Here is a 22,195-nt window from a genome sequence, read left to right as displayed (position 1 = left end):
GGGACCATCTTGTTCAGCTACCTTAAAGACCTGCATCTCCTCCAGAGTGACCTCTTCTGTGTCCAGAGAGTTGCCGCTACGCAGGGCAATGACCTTCAGCACGGTGCCAATGTCTGGGGTCAGAGGTCAGGGGTCAAAAGGGTCAACTGACCAATCACAATACACATTGGTTTTCTCACCGGAACAGAGAGGAGCAGACTGTGAATCAAATGTGGCTGACCTGTGCCTATAAACATGACATCATACTGTCCATCGTCAGCTTCCACGCGGTCCACCACAATCTGTTTGAGACGGTAGGGCACATTGGCCTTGACCAGCAGGGGCTGCCTCATTGCCGGGTACACCGGGCGCCACATCAGGGGGTGGCCCCGGGCAAACTGGAGCACAGCGTCCGGGAAGTCCTTGGTACTGCCAAACTGTCTGCCAGGCTGGTTGGTGATCTTACTGGGGCACTGGACGCAGGGGACGAGGAGACAAAGAGGATTTATATCAAATCTAAAAGGGTTTAGGGCAATGTGATATGAATGCTTTCTGCAGCTGTGTTTTTTGGAGCTCAGTTGAAATGTCATTTGGTTGTTAGGTCTGTGGCTGGGAGTCACACTTAGCACCGCGCTTGAGACGATTCTGACATTTCATTGACTAATCCGCTGGCATTTCTGACAGGGTTGAAATATCATTTCAGTTGGTGTTAAATTGAAATTGACATGGAATTTCAGCAAAGAAGCCCATTTAAATTCCTGAATTGACTGGAATTCACGAGGAACTGATCCCAACTCTGATGTCTTAGCTTCAGTAAGTGAAAACAAGTGAGAAAAGTGGAGTGCAATGAAAAATAATAGCTTGCACATGCTTATCTACACCATGGGTGGGAAAAGTATGCAACACCCCTTAAGCACTAAATCACAGGAAAACGGTGCAATTACACAATAGCCTTCAGAAACAGTACCGGAGAGGAGAGGTCTGTTATAGAGGGAAGAGATGACAGCCAAATGTCTCTAAATTGAGGCACAGAGGCATTGGGCCGGAGGCAGTCCCAAATGAGGCAGTACCAAATGACACCCTACTTCCTATGTAGTTCTGGTCAAAAGTAGTGTACTTCAAAGAGAATAGGGTGCCATAAAGAATGTACCTGGAGAAATGTCTGTTAGCTCTATACTGAGTGAGTCATTGAGTCAGTCTGTGGTTTAGGAATGAACCTCGGGAATTAGCAGATTGAAGCAGCATATGGACCATATGGAGAAGGTTAGCATAGGAGTAGTAAGATGACCGTGGGGAGTTTTACAGTAACATTAGGAAGGAAGCGCATTTAGATAAAACTGGTAGAGTTTTACTGCAACATTATGAGGGAAGGGCATTTAAATAATACTAGTGATATTTTACAGTAACATCAGAAGGGGGAGCATTTAAATAATACTGGTGATATTTTACAGTAACATCAGAAGGGGGAGCATTTAAATAATACTGGTGATATTTTACAGTAACATCAGAAGGGGGAACGTTTAAATAATACTGGTGACATTTTACAGTAACATTATGAGGGGGGAGGATTTACATAATACTGGTGAAGTTTTACAGAAACATTATAAGGGGAGAGCATTTACAGAAGATAATACTGTTGGAGTTTTACAGAAACATTATGAGGGAGCACCCTGTAGGGGATCAAATGATCATGGATCACATCAAGGTGGATGCGTCTTAATCTTGGACAAAAACCCATGACAGAAATTCAGGTTAGAATGCTTAAATTGTAACTTCTTATACATTTTTTCCAGCAAACTCTAATCAAATGTTACTAGGAAGTAGACCGGGGGGCTTAGGGTTAGACCAGGGGGTAAGCCCCTGAATGACTTGTTGGCAGAGACCAAAGCAAAGTTACACAGTTTAATCTCCTTGCCAAACCACCATCTCTTTCCTTCCCTCCCGTTAGGCTGGTCTGGGCCAGGACATTCTTCCAAATCAGACCTGTGTGTGGAGTGAAACCACCAAATCAGACCTGTGTGTGTGGAGTGAAACCACAGTGTGCTCTGGCACTCAGGCCCTAAATGAGTCTAAATTACAACGATCCGGATGACAGCCTGAACATGAGACAGACTCGCTGAAAGGAACGGGGAAACCAGGAGGACCTGTAACCACACTGTCACAGCTGAACTAGCTCTTTATCCCTCTGTTGGACTTCCTCCATACCTTTCTCCACTTCTCTCTCTTCATATTTTTCATTCTCACTCTCCCTAACTGCAGTTAGAAGTGAAGACAGACGTAGGCTGATCAGGAGGCTGACATTATTGGAGCTGTGGCCTGGTAGCCTGCGCTACGTTACTGTGCAATAGTACTCACCACCCCTGGCCTTGGATAGGGCACTCGACCCTCATAAGGTCCCCACTGGTAGTCAGGACCTTCCTTGTGTGCAAACGGCCCGTTGAAGGCCTCCCTGATGTCCGCCATACTGTATACGCACACCGCAAAGCCCTGGAAAACGTTACTGCCGGGAGAGAGGTCCGTAAGTCAGTAACTGATTTCAACTAGGTTTCGTTGCTCCTTGGTACAATTGAAGTTGTGGACTTTTTAAAGAGTTGAGGGCGTGCAAGTTAGCGACGGCGCTGAGGAAGGGTGGAACCAGCTCACCTGATGGTGCTGAAGATGGCATAAACATCAGGATTCTTCTCGTCCTTGCCTCTGAGCAGGAAGACATCCTCTGTGATAGGGTTTATTATGTAACAGTGACTTTTCTGAGGGTGTTCAACTGTTATGCCTGTGAGACAAAATGATTTGTGTGTGTGCTTTACTTGTGTTAGGGTGTGTGTGTGTTTTGTATCTCACCCAGCTCGTCAAAATGGGTGTCGATGCCATGAGGTCCAGGTACTGAACACACCAGTCTGGCCTTGATGAAAGTGCTCCATTTATTCACCAGGACCCTCTGTCCACCTGCATCGTTCTATAGGAGGACAAAGGCAACATCCCCCTAGAACCATCACTATTACCATATCAAATCACCATTATCATCATCACCGTTATCCCAATCATCAGTATTATCTTCACTATTACCCTCGCCATCATTAATGCTATCATTCCCACTGTCACAAACAATACCCTCATTACCAATATCATCACCATCACATCATCATCACAGTTATCCCAATCATCAGTATTATCTTCACTATTACCCTCGCCATCATTAATGCTATCATTCCCACTGTCACGAACAATACCCTCATTACCAATATCATCACCATCACATCATCATCACAGTTATCCCAATCATCAGTATTATCTTCACTATTACCCTCGCCATCATTAATGCTATCATTCCCACTGTCACGAACAATACCCTCATTACCAATATCATCACCATCACATCATCATCACAGTTATCCCAATCATCAGTATTATCTTCACTATTACCCTCACCATCATTAATACTATCATTCCCACTGTCACGATCAATACCCTCATTACCAATATCATCACCATCACATCATCGCCACCATCGACATTATCATCATTTCTATTATGATTACCATCGTCGTTATCATATATCTCTATAATGCACAGAACACACTGTTCCACACATCCAGACACTTAATTATCTGAAAGAGAACAAAAAGCAAAAGTGAAAATGAGAGAGAGTGTCTAGACACATTCCCAGTTCAAGAATAAAGTGAATTTATCAGCTGCACCTACACCTTCTCTAGGGCACAGAAGAGTACTGGTAGTGTTAAATCATACAGGAACAATAGATATGTGACTCTATCTGGCCTCTTCCTGCAGTTGAGTGCCTAGGAAACCCTTCTGTAACAGTGCACTGGCCACCAGGGAGCCATTCAACGTGGATTAGGAAGATTGAATCATGTTCTCTGTAGTGCAGTACAGTTGGAGAGCTATCACACAGGCAGCCTACAGGCCAGGCAGGCAGGGTACTTCAGTAGACACAGAGGCTGTATAATCTGTCTGGGATCAGCTCACACAGAAAATTGCGTTCTTGGTAGGATGTGTTTCAGTGTGTTTCGGTTCTGGTGAAACTGATAATACCAGGTAGTGTCTAACATCCCTCGGGGAGGGATATTGAGGATGAAATACAAAAATATATGGAGAACGATTCTGAGGAGATGCATGTGTGTGTGGGTCAAATGTGAGCATAGGAATGTTTTACAATATCCATCTTAAAAGGGTTTAGGACTTCTGCAGTCAGCTGTGGTGTGTGTGTGCGTGTGCGCGTGTGTGCGTGTGCTTGTGTGTGTGTGCGTGCGTGCGTGTCAGGCGGGATGTAAGATTGTGTGATAAAGATGGTTGGTATGCAGGTCCTTCACATCCAGCATATCCCACAGCTGCGTGTGTGGAGAAAAATGCCAATTGTTGTGGAATTTCAGCCATCCCCAGCCCGACGCTTGTCTCTCCTTCTCTGTCTGCCTCAGTGGCCTTGCTAAACCCTTACAGACCCTCTATGTAAGGCAATACTATAAGCACATCTGCCCATAACGAAACATTAAACTCTCACTATGTCAAGACTGAAGACCCACTGTGGAAATAACCCGCAGCCATGATCCAGTTCCCAAGCCCCGGGTCATGGTGTGGCCCAAGCGGGGGTGGAGACTCAGCCGACCTGGGTTTCGTGGAGCGTGAATAATCGGCCAACAGTTCACAATGGTCCTGTTAGCTTCATCGAACTAACAAAGGGTTAAACGGCAGGATGAGTTGAACTGTACGAGAATGTATACTGTTCTTACCGCGCAGACTCGCCCCACGCGGGTGTGGATGGCCCCCTCTCTGTCCCCGGCCTCCATGGCCTTCTCAGTGAAGAAGAAGTACACCTTGTCATTGTCACGGTCATCATTATCAGGGATGAGGTGGGCCGCAACAAACTTAGGATCTGGAGTGAGGGAGCGACAGAGAGAGTAAGAGGGGTAAGACAGAGGGAGGAGACAGGGGAGGGAGTGGGGGAGAGGGAGTGGGGGAGAGGGAGTGAGAGAGAGGGAATGAGAGAGAGGGAATGAGGCAAGAGGGGAAGTGAGATAAAGAGTAAGCCAGAAAAAACAATAATTTGTCAAATAGTGTCAATAAAAGCAGAAAGAATCAAGTGTTAAATAAAGTGTTGTGTGAGGTGTTGTATAATGTTTATTTCTTTCACGTGTGTATCCAGTGTTGTATGCAGTGAACAGTATTTGTTTGAGGTGTGTATTTAGTGTTGCATAATATGTATTTGTTTTAAGTGTGTATTCAGCGTGGTTTGCAGTGCATTTGTTTGAGGTGTGTATTCAGTATTGTGTACACTGTATATTTTTTAGTTGTATATTCGGTGTAGTTCCAGCACCATGCAGGATTCTCTGGTCTGTCTCAGTCCTCATGGTGGAGCGACCTCCAAGGCTACGAAAGATCACAGAGTCTCTTCCCAGGAAGTCTGCAGTCAGCCCAGTATACAGTTCCCCACCTGTAGAAGACAGACAGAGGATGGAGGGAAAGGAAAAGGGAGAATGAGACGCAGAAAATAAAAATATTTAGGGAAGACATGTTGGAGAAAGGTATTCTCATGGAGAAGACCACAGATATTAGAGGACAGGATAGAAAGGAGAGGAGGACCGGGTTAAAGAAAACGAGTAAAGTAGGTGAGGAAGGGAGAGGAGGAGTTGAGGAGGGATGAGGAGGAAAAGGAGTTGAGGAGGGAAGAGGAGGAGGAAAAGGAGATAATGAGGGGTGAGGAGCAGGAGGGGAGATGAGGAAGATAAGAGAAGGAGGGGAGAAGAGGAGAAGAGGAGGGAGAAGAGGAGAAGGGGGGGGAGAGGAGAAGAGGAGGGAGAAGACGAGAAGAGGGGGGGAAGAGGAGAAGAGGAGGGAGAAGAGGAAATAGCAAGCCAGCAGAATATGATGCAGAGAGGAGGGACGAGGAGAGAAGTGATGAGGAGAGGTGGAAGCAGGAGGAGGAAATGAGGAGTGGCAGGGGAGAAATTGAATGATGAGAGGAATGCAAAATTGCCCAACATATTAGACAACATTCTGAAACACTACCCTCTCCTGAACATAATCCAAACCACGTCTTGCTTCCCTAGAGATGCTTCATAGACTGAACTGAGATTTGATCTCTTGTTCTGTCACAATAAATTCCACGGAACTGGACAGCATCCCTAACTGAACCAGGATCAGATGAAATGCTATCCCAACCCTACATGAGAGAAAGCATAGGTCATGATCTTAACAAGGGTTTCTTCATTTAAATGGGCAAAGTCATAGATAGAGCAGCACTCCCCAATCCCTCTTGTCACTCCACTGACTGGTGTGTATGTGCATGTGTGTATGTGAGTGTGTGTATATGTGTGATACCAACGATAGTATCTCAGGCAAGGATCTGACTAGTCAAAGCTGTACACTTCTGATCAGTGTGATTAATACAGACCCTGGCTCCACTGAAATACTATACAGTCTTTTAATAGCAGACCCAGAGATAGGGGAGTAGGTGTGATGCAGAGATATGTCAGGAGGTCAGTGTTGTGTAAGGCTAGGAGGACAGGGTTACAACTGTAGGACTTTTGTCATCCTCCTGAAGGATGAATTTAACGGGTGTCTGGCATGTACTGCCCACTTCAGGTCCTGCCACAGCATGTCGATTGGATTAAGGTAAGGACTTTGACTTGGCCAATCCAAAACACACAACTTCCTTCTTTTTTTCTCCTGAGCCTTTCTGTTGTTGTATTGTTGGAAGACCCAGCTTTAGCTTCTTGACTGATGACCTGACATTCTTTTTAAGAATTTCCTGGTATACTTCAGCTGGTTCCCTTAATGATGTGCAGTCGATCAGGTCTAGAGGACGAAAAGCAGCCCCAGATCTTGACATTCTCACCAATATGCCTGACTGTGGGATAAGGTTCTTTTGGTGGTAGACAGTGTTGGGTTTTCTCCAAACATAGCAGTTTTGATTGTGACAATAAATGTCTGAACTCATCTGTCTAGAGAATTAGAGAATCACCTTCCAGAAACCTCCAGGTGGTCTCAAGACAAGATGGGCTGTTTGGTTCTTTGACAGGAGAGGCGTCTTGCTAGCAATCCTTCCATGAATGCCATTTTGATCCAGTGTTCTTATTATTGATGAAACATGCATAGTAACCTGAGATGCAGAGCCTGAGGTCTGCAACCCTCAAACTCTGAGGAAGATGCCAGTTCGGTGTCGAAATGTCAGTCACATGTAAGCTATACAGCCAATGGATTCATTTGAGCTACAAGCAATACATTTCTGCATATTTTGTTTGAGTGCTCCAATTATTCCATACCTGCAATTAGTCTGTCTGGCAGTTTTTCTTGTTAAGACTCTTCTCAAGATGTTATATTGGAGTTGACATTTACTATATTTATTATATGGGATATTTTGGAAGGGCTTCCAGCTTCTTGGCCGAGTCGCTGTCATGTTAAATGCTCTCTACTGTATTTTTTTATTTTTTATTCCTGAGTGGACTGATGGAGCTTAAATCTTTTTGAGATTGTTGTGAAGACTTCTCAAAAAGACTGATGTGCTTTCCCTGCCTTCTTCCTGATGTCCAATGAAATCTCCTTTCCACTCTACATGATGTGTTTTGCATTCACTTGTATGGGTAACATGAAACTGACCAGGTTTAGGTCTCTTATAATCAGAGTCCTGCCCAAACTCTTTCCTAAAGTCTCCTCCTTTGATGGTTGGTACCAAATTATTTATACTTATACTTCCCTTTTTGATTTAAACAATGCAACATGGGGTTCAATTATTTTTGCACCTGCACTAATTCCATTTTAATTAAGTTTTTCTAGTAGATGCATGATTTCCTCTAAACCAACATATGGAATTGGTAACTATAAACCTGTTGTGGCAAATTAAAAGGGCTGGTTCTGATTAAATAAAGATTTCATGGTGAACACAAAAAATATATATAATTGCACAATGGGTTAACATACTTTCAAGCAGCACTGTAAATACATTACTGACACTGATGTTACCACTATAGGATGCTTCTGTGGCCCAGTCCATGACACTAAGGGGTAAGTACAGGTCAGATCTCAATGTTTATGCTATATTTTATTAATCATTACACTGCATATATGAAACACATTTTCAGGTTTCGATGCCAATGCAGAACACAAACAATATTCAATGCATAACTGCATTCAGATGACCGACTTTGAGAGCTTCAATGTGGTTTGCAATTTCAGAAATACAATCAAATAGGGGATAGAAATGTCAGTCTGGAGAAATAAAAATACATCCAGGGTTTGAGACTAACCGTTCTCAACTTGTCCGTAGGATATTGTGCAATGTCATTTAAAATGAAAATTGTCCATAAAGTTTTGCGATTGAAACCTGCCTGGGGCAGGCCTTACACCCTAGTAGCAGCCCCTCCTCCTGGGCATGCACGGGCAGCTCACAAGCAGCGGGGGCAGAGGATACGACGGACGCTTGGTCCACTCCTGGGTAACATTAATCTGAGAGAACAAAGAAAAGAGCCGGTTCCATCTCTCAAGTGGAGAGACAGGCCACCTTCCCAAGAGAGCTCTCCACCCTGCATAGTCAAGACAGTGCCACACCTGTGTTTCCTGTTGCAGTTAAAAGTTGTTCATCTGGCTTGTTTCTCGTTTAGCTGTTTTTGGTTGCACTTTGGGAAAAGTCCTTTGTTGTTTGCGCATGTTTTGGGAAGAACTCAATAGAAAAGTTGTTTTGTTTGGATCAAACCTGCCCCTGACTCGCTATTCCTTCCACCTCCCCGCCTAAGAGCAACTGATGTAAGACACGGTCTTACTGTATTTTCCCTCATGTTCATGTTTTTATTTCCAGCCAATAAAGGCACACTCCTAGTCACTTTAGCAATCCATGTCAGTTGTTACAACTTTCGGTCACCACTCTTTCAAAATGTGTTGGGCGGACCCACCCCTTTCCCCACAACGCCGCCAATTCAATTTCAACTATAGCTAACTAATGTGGGACTCAATCACAACAACAAATCACTTGCTCTCACTCATTCTCTCTTTTATGTTTCTCCTTCCCTCAAATCTGTCCCTATATTCTCTCTCCTTCCTATCCTCTATTCATTGCAACATCTGAAATAAAATATTTGTCAGCAGTGATGGCTTGATCATGATTAAACGGTCCCTTAGAATGAACAGGGCACAAAAGCTGTGTGTGTTTGTGATGCAAACAGGCTGAAGAAGTACTTAATGTGTGTGTTTGTGTTTGTGTGTTTAATCCTGGCTTTACACAGTGAATATAAACAAGTGTTAGTGGAATATTTCTCTGGTTTTGTAAGCTCGTTTGAACCAAAAGTGTATCAGAATCCTTCCAAGGTTTTTTCTGTGTTCGTATCAGGAGACAAGACAGCTGGGCAGTTGGCCCTCTTTGTGAGTTTGTGCGCCAGATTCAATGCATTTCGGGACAGATCAGGAGGTTTGTGGGGTTCAAAATCGAGGCGGGGTTGGAAAATACACGCAAACACACACACACCCTACTCTCCCCCCTGCGACTTCCAGACTTGCGTGCCGATGTAATAAATCGGACTAGCACTGTATTTCACAAGAAAAAAGTCGAGTGACAAGAAAGGAACACCCTTATTACAGCCTCATCTCCCAGTCATACAATCCCCTGCTGCTGAAGTGAAATAAAGATAGTGGACTAATAAAGATAGGACCTACCAATGAAGGTGCTAGCGAAAGGGAGGCTAGGATCGTGAGGAACTTTACCCCGTCCATTCTCCACATTGGTCGGGTCCATGGTGAAAACATGCTGTTTGGAAAAGCACAGAGAGAAAACATGGGGTTAGGAAACAGCTCCATATCACATATCATCAATATATGTTTACTTTAATGCACCCAACGGCAAATTGGCTTCAATTCCAGAACAAATCAATATTTTGCCATTCAGAGACGGTTCATGAAATGTTTCCCTGTGCTTGGCATGGTGTTGGTTCCACAGTGGTGTCGTTAGTTAGGATCAGGAGTAACCAAGGTATGAGAGGGAGTGTAGGCAGACAGCTAGGCAGGCAGAATGAATCAGAACCCAGGTGAATGTCTCTGTGAACTCTCCAACGGTGTCTCTCTGGGCGTCAGGTCCTCGCTTAGACTAGCAGGGCACTGAGCTTCTTCTGGTACACATGCTGGACAATGACATGAAAGTCAGACTACAGCAGCTACGCCCAAAAGATGATTAAAATAACTCTTGATTGAATAACCTTTTCCAGTAAGTGTCCAACCCTGTCTGTGATACACATTGGGAATCCCAGACCAGCTCTGACCTCCATCTACCCGGTGACACCAAGGACCAGTGAGACTAGAGGAAGTGAGGTTAAAGGATGTCTTTCCACACAATGTGTCTTTGTGTGGTTTCCTCTGATATCAGGACCTTGACCTCTATTAAAGGATCCTATTATCAGTACAGTAAACAGAGCTATATATGGTATGTCCCAGAGTATCTAGTATGGAGCACAAGCCCCAGTACAGAACAAGGTTAAAGGTCACGAATCCCCATTTCTCTCCCCTCAATTCTCCTCTATATTCCCCTCTATAATCACATTCTTTCTCTTTCTTTCTCTCTCTCTTTCTGTTTTCCCTCTCTTTTTCTCTCTCCCTCTTTCAGTTTTTCCCTGAGTCCAAGGAGAAAGGGCAGGCCTTCTGGCATGCGGTACAGGATCTCCGCTGTGTCTGTTTCTCTCAGAGCTAAATAAACTCAGAGATGCCAGATGTTGCTGAGCCTGGCCTGTGTAACTCCGGACTATACATGGACAGTAAGCAGTATACTGAGTATAGAATCCATCAAATCTAGGTAGTAATTAAGATCAGGGCAATCATTAAAATGTACTTAAAAAGTACTCTTAGTCTCTTTAATTCTATCTTGCCTATATTTTTTTCTGTTAGTCAACTCTTTTACCCTTCCAATCTCCTTTATCACTCTGGTTTCTGATATACAACAATCCCTGTCTCTCTCTCTCTCTCTCTCTCTTTCCTTCCTGGTTTATTCTGGCAATACTACATTTGTTATCCTTACTCCATCAACGCATCTCTATTCTCTTTACTTCACCGACACTTTTTACCTCTCCTTATCGCTCTCTCCCTCCACCTCTCCAACCCCCCCCCCCCTCTCAGAGAGTCTCTTTCCCTCCCTCAATGCTTTATCAGTCTCTCCCACTCTCTCTACCTATCCTGGCTGGTCTCTCAGAGTCAGTGTCTCTGTTTAACCTCAGTGTAAAGCCAGGGGACTGGTGCAGTTGGTGTCTGCTGTTGATCAGGATGGTCTATTCAGCACTGCCAAGTCAAACAGACCAGCAACCCCAAGACTGAGTCGTTCTCTCCCACTCTGTCTTTTTCTTTCTCTTTTTCTGTCCACTCAATGTGTCTGCCTCTTTTTGTCTCCCCTTTGTGTCTAAAACAGAGCAGACATCTCCCTCTGTCTGTCCCTGCAACCAATTCCTGTTCCTCTCACTCTAGTTTAGCTTTCTCTCTGATGGCTCTCTAAGGCCAGACCGCGTGGGAAAGATGCTCTGAATTCTGTACTCTTGTTCATTATTATTTTACCAACAGACATAACAGAGTTGGAAAAAGAGATGGAAACAGATTAAAACAGAGAGGTAGAAACATACACAGAGAAACAGAGAGAAGAACAGGGAGAAAGAAACTGAGAAATTGAAATAAAAAATGAAACAGTAACACTGAGATAGAAACAGAGACAAAAACAGAAAGATATGAACAGAGAGATAAAAAAAAGAAATGGAAACAGAAACAGGTGGTGAGTAACAGTGAGTGAAACAGATATAAACAGATATTTAGAAACCAAAAACAGACTTAGTGAACATGGTCTTGCAACAGAATATAGGCCACCACAGACAGAACTGGCTCATGAGAAAAGACACTATCTACACACTGACCACAAAATTAGGTGGAAAAAGAGCTGCACTTCCTATCCTCCAGCATAATGTATGACGACATTAGAGCCATGCCTAATCCTCAGATCACACCCACCCACAAAGAGTTTGAAACAAAATCAAACAGAGAGACTCTTATATTTATTAATGGTTAAATAAACAAATACTCTAATGTGCAACCACAGTAGCAAGATTTTTTACCCTTTGCTATGAGGACAAGGCAACCAGTAGAGCACTAACAGCATTGTTAACAAAACCCATTTGTATATCTTTATTTATTTTATCTTGTCGTTCTCACTTTGCAAATGTTTACATCAGGGTACCTACAACGATATAAACACAAAAATGCCATTATCCTTTCCAACACTCTGTGTAACATCTACTTAAAAATCTCAACATATTTATTTAATTTAACATTTTATCTTTATTATTATTATTACTATTATCTACTTTCTTTAGAAATTTAAAAAAAACAAACATACCAATAAAGCCCTTAAATTGATTGAAACAAATATACAAAATCGAAGGAGAGTGATAGAAACAAAGAGAAATAGAGAAAGAAACAGAGAAAAAGACACAAATATATAGAAACAGAAAGATAAATATAATGCTTTCTGAAAGTATACAGCCCCCTTTTTATCTCCAAATTTTTCTTCAGTTAAAGAACATATTTAGAATTGATTAAATAAAACAAATTAGACATCAATCCACACACAATATCCCATAATGACAAAGCGAAAACACTTCCTTAAAAATGTGTGCCGATTTGTTGAAAATAAAAAACAGCAATGACACATACTCAAATAATAGTCCCCCTTCATTGAGTAATTTTTTGAAGATTACAGCTTTGAGTCTTCTTGGGTATTCATGACAGTTTTGCACACCTGGATTTGGGCAGTTTCTCTCATTCTTTCTATATATCCTCTAAATCTATGTCAGAATTGGATTGGGAGAGTCAGTGAACTACAATCTTTAAATTTTACCACAGATGGGATAAAAGTACAGGCTTTAGGGGATTAAACCCCAGATTGGGCCACTCAAAGATAGTACGCTTCAGGTTGTTAGTATTGGCCAGCTGGGATGTTATTAGAGATGGTATTAGCCAGGAGATGTGTGGTACCTTGAGTGGCTTCCGTCTTGCCACTGTACATTAAATGCTTTATTGATGGAGTACAGCAGAGAGGTTGTCCTTTCTTTTAATTCTTTGTGGAGAAAATCTGTAGTTTGGTTACAATTTATTCTGTAGATGTTCTATAAAAAGTAATACTATCAACAAACTTTCAACAAACTGTTGATAAGCAACTGCTTGCTAAGATGGGTCTCAGTTCAAAAGAAGGTTTAGAGTAAGGGTTAAGGTTAGGGTTAAGATAAAGGTTAAGGTTTGGGTAAAGATTAGGGTTATACTTATAGTCAGATAGTCAGTAGACTTTCAAAATAGAGTGTTACCTGGAGTTCTGTTAGAGTGGCCATTTGGGTTCTTGGTCACCTCCATGACCAAGAAGGGGAAATGTGTGTGTAACCCCATTTCCAAAAAAGTTGGGATGCTGAATAAAATGTAAAGAAAAACAGAATGCAATGATGTACAAATAAATTAAACTCTTTGTGACAATTGCTGATGTAAAAAGGGCATTATGAATACATTTGATTGATTGATTGATTGATATAGACAATAGGAAAAAGTACCAAGACAACATATCAAATGTTGAAATTGAGAAATGTCATTATTTCTTGGAATATACTAATTTGATGCCAGCAACACGTTTCATAAAAGCTGAGACAGAGCCACCAAACGACTGGAAACTTAGTGTTTCTTAGTGTAATGCTAAGAATCTAAACCTGGTGGAATATCACACAGCTAATTAGGTCAATTGGCAAAAGGTAAGTAACATTAAAAGATCATTCCAGAGATGATGGGCCTGTCAGAAGTGAGTTTGGGGAGGGGTTCACAACTCTGTGAAAGACTGCATGGGCAAATAAAGCCACAATTTAAGAATAACGTATCATAACATAACATTTTCAAGAATTTGGAGATCTCATCATCTACGGTATATAACATCATTAAAAGATTCAGAGAATCTGGAGCAATTTCTTTATGCAAGGGACAAAGGCAAAAAACAACACTGGATCGTCGTGATCTTTGGGCACTCAGCAATGCATTTAAAACAGACACAATTCTGTAGTGGACATCAATGAATGGGCTTAGGAACACTTCTGAAAAACCATTGTCTGTGAACACAGTATGTTGCAGCATCCATAAATGAGAGTGAGAACTCTACCATGCAAAGAAGAAATCATATATAAACAACATCCAGAAACGCCAGCGCCTTCTCTGGGCCTGAGCTAATTTTAGATGGACTGAGGGGAAGCGGAAAACTGTCCTGTAGTCTGACAAATCAAAATTTCAGATTTTTGGGTGGAATCATGGAAGCCGTGTCCTCTGGAAAGAAGAGAGGGACCATCCGGCTTGTTATCAGTGCACAGTTAAAAATCCAGCATCCATGATGGTATGGGGGTGCATTAGTGCATTTCTCAGTTAAAAAATCTGATATGTTTTCTTTATACTATTCTCAATTCAATTTAGGGATAAATGGTTTAAAACATCATTGCATTCTGCATTTATTTGCATTTTATGCAGCATCCCAACTTTTTTGTAATCAGGGTTGTAGATTGAAGGCAGGTAGATGGCGGCTTTGGTTGCACATTTTGTGTAGATTGATGATGGAAAAACCTTTTAAACTCAAAGAAATTATTTGGAAGTGAAGGGGTCTGAAAACTTTCTGAAGGCACCGTACAATGGAGGGTAGGACAGTAGAGAGGCGAACATACACAGAAAGCGGGAGCTTCTCACCAGGGGGGACTATGTTGAGACTGACTATGACCGTGGCCTTGCCTGTTGCCCATATTATAACAAACAGTTCTGTGTGTGTGTTTATTTTCCTTGCTCCAGCATATGGTGTGTGTATGGTGCGTGTCAATCCTACACGATGCCATAGAAATCCATGCCAGTGTATGGTGGGCAACACCACAGGGGAATGTGCTGTTTATTTAATCAGTAACTAACTCATTTAGGAACACACGTATGTTTGCTTTCTCTCTGTTCTGAGATTGGGGGTCATGAACTGTTGGGCTGTCTGTGGGTGGTATAACCTTTGACACCCAAGGTGTTTCATCTCTGTTCCCGGTCCCCCAGTTCAGGTCGTGGTCAGCTGTCTCTTCTCACCCCTCAGCAGGGTTAGAGGGGGTGTTCTCCTCTTAATCTCATATAGCTACATGGCCCACTGTCAGTTCACACCTCAACACACTGTCCGTCTGCCAACACACACACCCTTACTCTACAAAGTAGATTTTTTGTATTGCTCACAGTGTCATGGAGTACTAATGCCTGGATAAGACCTAGAAGATGACTACCAACATAGTCAACACACACACAATATTACCACCACAGAGACCCTTCTAACCATTCCCTACAGCTAGCCCATCCCTGCCTTCACATGTGAAGATGCTGTGTGATAGTGCCAGCCTCACTCATTTTACATTAATAGCTGGCACTCACACTAACCGGATGCCTCCCCTTGTCATGGCCAGTCCAACCACCTCCTGCTGGTTGAGGCACACAGGCTCTGTTGGCCATGTGGAGGCAGACCTGGCTCGAGTTCCACATGGGTCTCTTCACAACACACACGGGCCGTACACAAAGGACAGCGAAGATGGTGAAGAATTATTGAGAGGACAGATAGAGATGCTGGAAGAGAGTGATAGAGGAAAGAGATAGAGACGGAGAAACTGAAAGGGAAACAGAGGAGAATGAAGAGACAGAGGGGAAGGAAGAGAAAGATGGAGAAAGACGAGGAAAAGAGAGTGAAGGAGACAGTTGAAAAGCCACTGTTCACAGACAGGCCAGCATCAGACAGTATCAGGTTACCGTGGAGTGACATACTGATAATCCCCAGGGAGCGCTGCCTTAATCACAACAGTTCTAACAATAACAGGAGCAGACGAAAGCTGCTAAATGAATGGGGGTCAATGGGTGTCCCAAGAACAGAGCCTTCTAAGCCAGACAGCTTAGTCTTATTGCTGGATGCTGAAGAAGAGTTTCTGTAGACCAAGATAAGATACATGGTGATCGACACAGCTCTTCTGCCAGGGCATGTCTCAGTGTGGGTGAGTCGCTGATTTTCCCTGTGTACTGCATAAGTGTGTGTGTGTGTGTGTGCTGCAGCTGGTTCTTACCTCACCGCGGTGGCCGACATACACAAAGGCACACATGGGCTGGAAGGCCCCCGTTCCACAGGCCAGCAGGTGGGTGCGGTTGTAGGGCTGCAAAAGGCGCACAAAGTTGGCACACTCCGTCTGTGAACGCACACACACACACACACACACACAAAGGTTAAACAAATTAAAATACGCAGCACAACAGCGCGCTGTCGTCCAATTTCTGACAGTATTACTTGAGGGGTTTACGTAGAACAAAAAGAGTTCTTAACAAAAAACATTGATTCCACATGTTAGCAATAAGGCCCAAGAACATGACTTAAACAGATTAACTACAATAAACTTGAACAAACGTCGCTTTCCAGATCTTTCCCACAGCCTTACGCACAAGAAAGGGGTCAGTGAATGGAGACAGAAGAGAAAGAGGTATGAGAGAGGAATGAGAGAAGGGTGAGAGATGACAAAGAGAGATGAGAGAGATTAGTTATTATTAGAGCCCTCAGGAAGAGTAGGGTATAGCTGTATCCTGTTCTTGAAAAATCATAATAGGCACTAAAGAGTGACAGCCATCCAAAAACTAGCCAAGAGCGTCACTGCCAAGGTGAAACTCATCTGCCTTACCACAGTGTGACTGTATGCGTGTGTGAGCATGTATGGTGTGCGGGTGTGTTTGCATGTTTTCCTGTGTGCATACGTGCATGTGTGTGTGTTGGTTCCACTAGATGACCGCTAGCCACTCAACGCTGCTGTGATTGCTTCCTGAATAGAGAAGCTATGTAGCAGCGGATCAGACACCATGTCAGTGACGGCAGACAAATTATTTACCAGGATATGGGCTACATTATTCATCTCAGACGGAGTTCTCCAACTCCAACAAGACAGATGCTGTGTTAGAGACATGATATTCAAAAATAAACAACAGTTCATCCTTTGAACACATTCCATTTGGGAGAATACATTCGAACACATTCCATTTGGGAGAATACATTTGAACACATTCCATTTGAGAGAATACATTCAAACACATTCCATTTGAGAGAATACATTTGAACACATTCCATTTGGGAGAATACATTCGAACACATTCCATTTGGCTACAACCACTATTTACTATATATCTTTTAGTAATGACTTCGATGAGTGACATGCTTACTAATGTAATTGCCTGTGATAGTATGTAACAATGCTTAGTAATATATAAGTCTGTTATATTAAATGAGAGATGCTTGGTAAAGTATTATTCTCTGATATTGAGTGACAGATGTGTGGTAATGTATTACTCTGTGATATTGAGTGACAGATGTGTGGTAATGTATTACTCTTTGACATTGAGTGACAGATGCTTAGTAATGTATTACTTTGTGATATTGAGTGACAGATGCTTGGTAATGTATTACTCTTTGACATTGAGTGACAGATGCTTGGTAATGTATTACACTGTGACGTTGAGTGACAGATGCTTGGTAATGTATTACTCTGTGATATTGAGTGACAGATGCGTGGTAATGTATTACTCTGTGACACTGAGTGACAGATGCTTGGTAATGTATTACTCTGTGACAGATGCTTGATAATGTATTACTCTGTGACATTGAGTGACAGATGCTTGGTAATGTATTACTCTGTGTCATTGAGTGACAGATGCTTGGTAATGTATTACTCTGTGTCATTGAGTGACATATGCTTGGTAATGTACTACTCTGTGGTACTGAGTGGCTAACATGAGGCAGTGTAGTGGCTGGGTTGTACTATCATGTTTATAATGAGGGAGGGAAGCATCTTAGAAGAGCTGTTTCCAGGGTAAACAGACTGTAGACACTGGAAAGCAATCAGCGCTGGTAACACTAAGAGGAAATCAAGACCATCACTAAGGAAAACACACTCACACATATGCGCACATAGACACACCCACACACACTCAAATTGTTGTAGGCACATACTCATAGACACGCATGGGCGCAAACACACATGCATATGTACAGGCACAAACCCCGCCACACATCTCAAAGATGTTTTGGAAAAGGCAGGATGCTTTAGGCTGTCCAAGTCCCCTGGGTCTAAACAGAGAAAAGAGATCAAAGAAGCATTGTGCTGAGGAGAGCAGCAGGTGACCACACTACAAATGTGAAATAGATAACAGCAAAGGACGCACAAGACGAACCTACAACCACACCATTTCCCACACAAGCACCGATCTGTCAGTTCAGCCATGCAATGAACAATAAGACGCATTCATCTCCATAAGGTTCTTATTTGTAGTCACGGTCTGCTCTAAAAAAGAGTTATGTTTTGGGGTTTTGAAACAATGTATTAATTCGGGATCCCTGGGAATTCACAGAGCTACTGCATGGGTCTTTGGGGAGATCTCTGTGTGTGTAAAGTGTTGGGGGAAAGGGGTTTGTGTTTCCAAAATTAAGAGTATGACTTATTAACAGGTATAGGAAGGTTTTTCAGAGATAATGAGTGAGAGAAATGGTGAAAAAGATTGTCAGATAAAAGGTTGCAGACCTCAGATTTTCATCCAGAAATACTCACAACACTCAACTGTCAACGTGATACAGAGGACCAATTGAGCAGAGCAACTCTAGTTAGCTTAATACACATAGTTACTCAAAATAGAGAAAGAGGGTGTACATTCCACGGATAAGGCAACATGTACATTGATAACAGTGCAAAGAAAACTATGTTTCGGCTGGCAAGCCGCGATGCTTTGTTGTATGCTCGTTAGCTGAAACATAAAAGCGTTTTATTTTTTTCTACACCCTGTGAAGTATTTACTGTGCAGTGCACTTTTCGCATCCTTATTAATTAGCTAGCTTAAGTTGGGTTATGTTAGCCACAAGCCATGAACTGTGCTGTTGTGTAACGCAAACACCTCATCCTGCACTCTTCGTCGATTGTGTTACTTTAAAAAACACTTTGGACGGTAATATCAAGAGGGACATTTACTCCTTGTCACATCATGTCATTTAGAGCACCATAAAGACTTATTTCTCTCACTCTTCTCACGGATATACTTTAATAATGTTGTTATTAGAAATGACAACCGTTTGAACATTTTGTGACGATTGCCCACGTGAGACAATATGATATCAGGTTTCGAAGTGTATGCTTCTCATGTTTTGATAGCAAAAGACCATCGGTTTATCTGTACACAGGAAGTCACGTTCATTCAAAGCGCGACAGTTAGTAGCCAAGTGGCTTACAGTAATTCTCTCCTCTATGTCAATAAAGGTGAGGACAACCGGATGTTTCTTTGAGATGAGATAGTGTGAGAAGAGCTCGAGTTTGTAAGATACAGTATCGAGCCTGTAACATTAAGAACAACCGACTATCAAAAGCTGCAATAAATAATTGAATTTGTCTCTCCCTTGACAAGTGTGTACGTGTTCATTATTTCAACCACTATATGAACGGCTGATTTCTAACAATGCACAGCTCAGTGTGTTGGTGGCCAGTAGCGGCACTCTTTCCTCTGGTCTAAAGATCCATTCCCAAAACCCCAGTGCAGTGAACGGGACACTGCCCTGCACTGGTTGTCCTCTTTCAGATATATTGCCTTTTCCTTATTTTTGTTGAGTTTTGATTGAACTTTATCCTGTATTTATTATGCACTGTATTTATCTCTAAAAATCTACCAAATTTTAGTTAAAATGTAAAATATGCATGAAGGTTTTCCAAAGCAAGGATCAATATTGATATGATAGCCACTGGTAGAGGTTGCACATACAAACATCTTGAATCCTTCTGCTTAGTCCTGATTTGGAAATAACATTTCATGTCTGGCATGACTTTGTCAATCTTTGGAATTCTGAAGAAAAAAGAAAGGTATGGTACAACTTTTGCAAATCAATATGTGCACATGGTTAGATAAAATGATACATACTCTACAAGAAGTTAAATTGTGTAAATTAGTGATCTGGGGCATGAGCTCAGAAGTTTACTGCAATAAGCATAGCCTTAAGAATAGACTGCAGACCTGGGAATCAGTACACTGGGATATCAGTAACTCCTGGGTTTGTAGATGATTCACTTTTGAAAGCAATTCACGGCCACGGTTGTCCTCATATGCATGTACACATTAATAAACATAGTGGAATCTTTCCTGTGGCAGTTCTGGATAATGTCAGGGCACTGGGCCAAATGGCGTTCATTTAAGTCCCCAGCTAACTGATGCATGAAATCTCTGAGTCTCTTAAAGTTATCGAAATGTCAAATCTCTCTCCCACCCAACCACCATCACTCACTCACTAACTATACCAAAATATGGGACGTCTGTGTTTACTGGTGGTGGCTGTATTGGGGGGGTTGAAGGCGATCTTAAAACAACCATGTGAGATGTTTGCCAGTGGTCAGCCAACAGAGAAACAAAACCCCAATATTCTTCTGGTTCCACTCCATTGGGCAATTAATAAAAGACAAAACACACTTCCCCCGACACACAGATGAAAACACCCACTTCTAACTCCCATGTAACTCTCCATCCCCACATTCAAAGGAAGGAAGCATTATTCCTATCACCGTTCTCCATTAAGTGTTTGATGTAGCAGAGTGGTGAATGGTCGCAGCAATATAAACTCATCCCTGCCTGGCTATAAAGAGCAGACCGGCTGAGTAGAACCCGCCTGCCCGGCCAGTCACAGCCAGCGTCCGCTTTACTCCACAGTGTTTGTTTAATGGGAGGTGTCTGAGTCCAACACCGTTTCAGGGAGGGTGGGGAACATTCAGAACACACAAACACACACACACCTCTGTGCCTGTGACCTGGTCTGCACACACTCTGCTGTCTCCGTTGGCTTGACTTCAGCACACACTGCAGGCTACCACCTAAACCTTCCTTTCAGCCAGAAAACACAATCAAGGCCGTTTCAATCGATCAAACAAACCCCATCCGCCACGCCTCAACTCGCTTTTTCACCTTTCCATGGCTGACGCCACCCGTGGGCTTTGTCTAACTGCTGGGCGGGTGCGAACAGAGCCCCTGGTTAAGTGTGTGTACGCACGTCCCGGCCCTTGTCAGGTGGAGAATAGGGGCAGAAAGGGTACCCCATCAATAACCATTGACTGAACCCACAAAGACACAACACACATGGACTGGGCCTGTCTACTGAACACATACGCCGCCCGGCTCTCAGAGAGGATAAACAACACATACCTGAATCCCTTTGTCATGGGGCCACTGGCCATGGACTCCGGGACAGGGGTGCACGGAAGGCTGGGGCCAAGAATTTCAAGTGTGAAATTTTACAGACGTGACCAAGCGTGCACACACGCACGCATGCACACACACACACACACACGCGCGCGCGCACAACGAGCAAAAACACTCCTCTCACACCTCCTCCTCCAGGCCTCACTGATGCGGTAACCACCAGCCCATGCCGGGTGAACGGTGAGGCCAAGGTGTGCAGTCTCTGGTGGGTGAACACAGACACATGCTGTGACCTCACGAGGGCAACGGGTCTGCAGTCATTACTGCCGTCACACTGTAGAGAAGGCTATCACGTTTCCACAGAGGGAAAGATCCTCCGTCAAGCCCTGTTCCCCTATGTGTAACCCACGGATTGAGACGACAGAGGTGTGATAGAGTCTAAGGAGTGCTGCTGAGACATACAAGCACACACACACACACACACACAGCTCCTTGGACAAAGGTTACGTAGAGTTACTGTGGGCCCATAAGATCCGTGTAGTAACGCATAACGACTGTTACTCTCCCCTATGGACTCACCAGCTCACATATCCCGGGCCCTGTGTGATATTTCTCACAGTGACGGGTGGAGGAAACGTGTAATAACTGCCGATATTAGATACCACTGCACACCTGCCACTTCAAACGCTACCTATAGGGCCAGCACTGAAGCCCGACGCGAAAGTCTCCAACCCCACTACGATGCCTCTTCCACATCCACGGAGAGAGATTAGTCTTGTTTTAAAGGCCTGACCGGCTAACCAAGAACAGATGCTGGGGCTGTAACACCTTCTGTCACTAGCCAAGAGTTAGCGGACAAAAGTTATTAAAAATGTCATCATAGTTTGGGGTATGGACTGTGGAGGGAGAGGCTATAAGCTCAGTCTTCTGGCCAGTGAAGAAGCTATTAGTGTTATGGTGCAAGAGCCTGACCCTC

General features: G+C 43.2%; 1 protein-coding gene across 1 annotated transcript in view; it reads right to left on the bottom strand.

Moving 5' to 3' along the window:
- sema3bl (sema domain, immunoglobulin domain (Ig), short basic domain, secreted, (semaphorin) 3bl) overlaps positions 1 to 22,195 on the bottom strand; it is a 47,556-nt gene that overhangs the window by 4,740 nt on the left and 20,621 nt on the right. The window contains exons 4-12 of the mRNA XM_010895849.4: positions 16,086 to 16,205; positions 9,634 to 9,724; positions 5,306 to 5,422; positions 4,722 to 4,864; positions 2,818 to 2,932; positions 2,623 to 2,692; positions 2,335 to 2,479; positions 221 to 452; positions 22 to 113 (exon numbers count right to left, since the gene is read on the bottom strand). Of these exons, the coding sequence (XP_010894151.2) occupies positions 22 to 113; positions 221 to 452; positions 2,335 to 2,479; positions 2,623 to 2,692; positions 2,818 to 2,932; positions 4,722 to 4,864; positions 5,306 to 5,422; positions 9,634 to 9,724; positions 16,086 to 16,205 (1,125 nt within the window). The remainder of the gene's footprint in view (positions 1 to 21; positions 114 to 220; positions 453 to 2,334; positions 2,480 to 2,622; positions 2,693 to 2,817; positions 2,933 to 4,721; positions 4,865 to 5,305; positions 5,423 to 9,633; positions 9,725 to 16,085; positions 16,206 to 22,195) is intronic.

The sequence above is a fragment of the Esox lucius genome, chromosome 12 (genome assembly GCF_011004845.1).
Source record: "Esox lucius isolate fEsoLuc1 chromosome 12, fEsoLuc1.pri, whole genome shotgun sequence".
NCBI lineage: Eukaryota > Metazoa > Chordata > Actinopteri > Esociformes > Esocidae > Esox > Esox lucius.
Note: the sequence above shows the minus strand (reverse complement) of the source record. Positions and strands in the feature narration are given on the sequence as shown.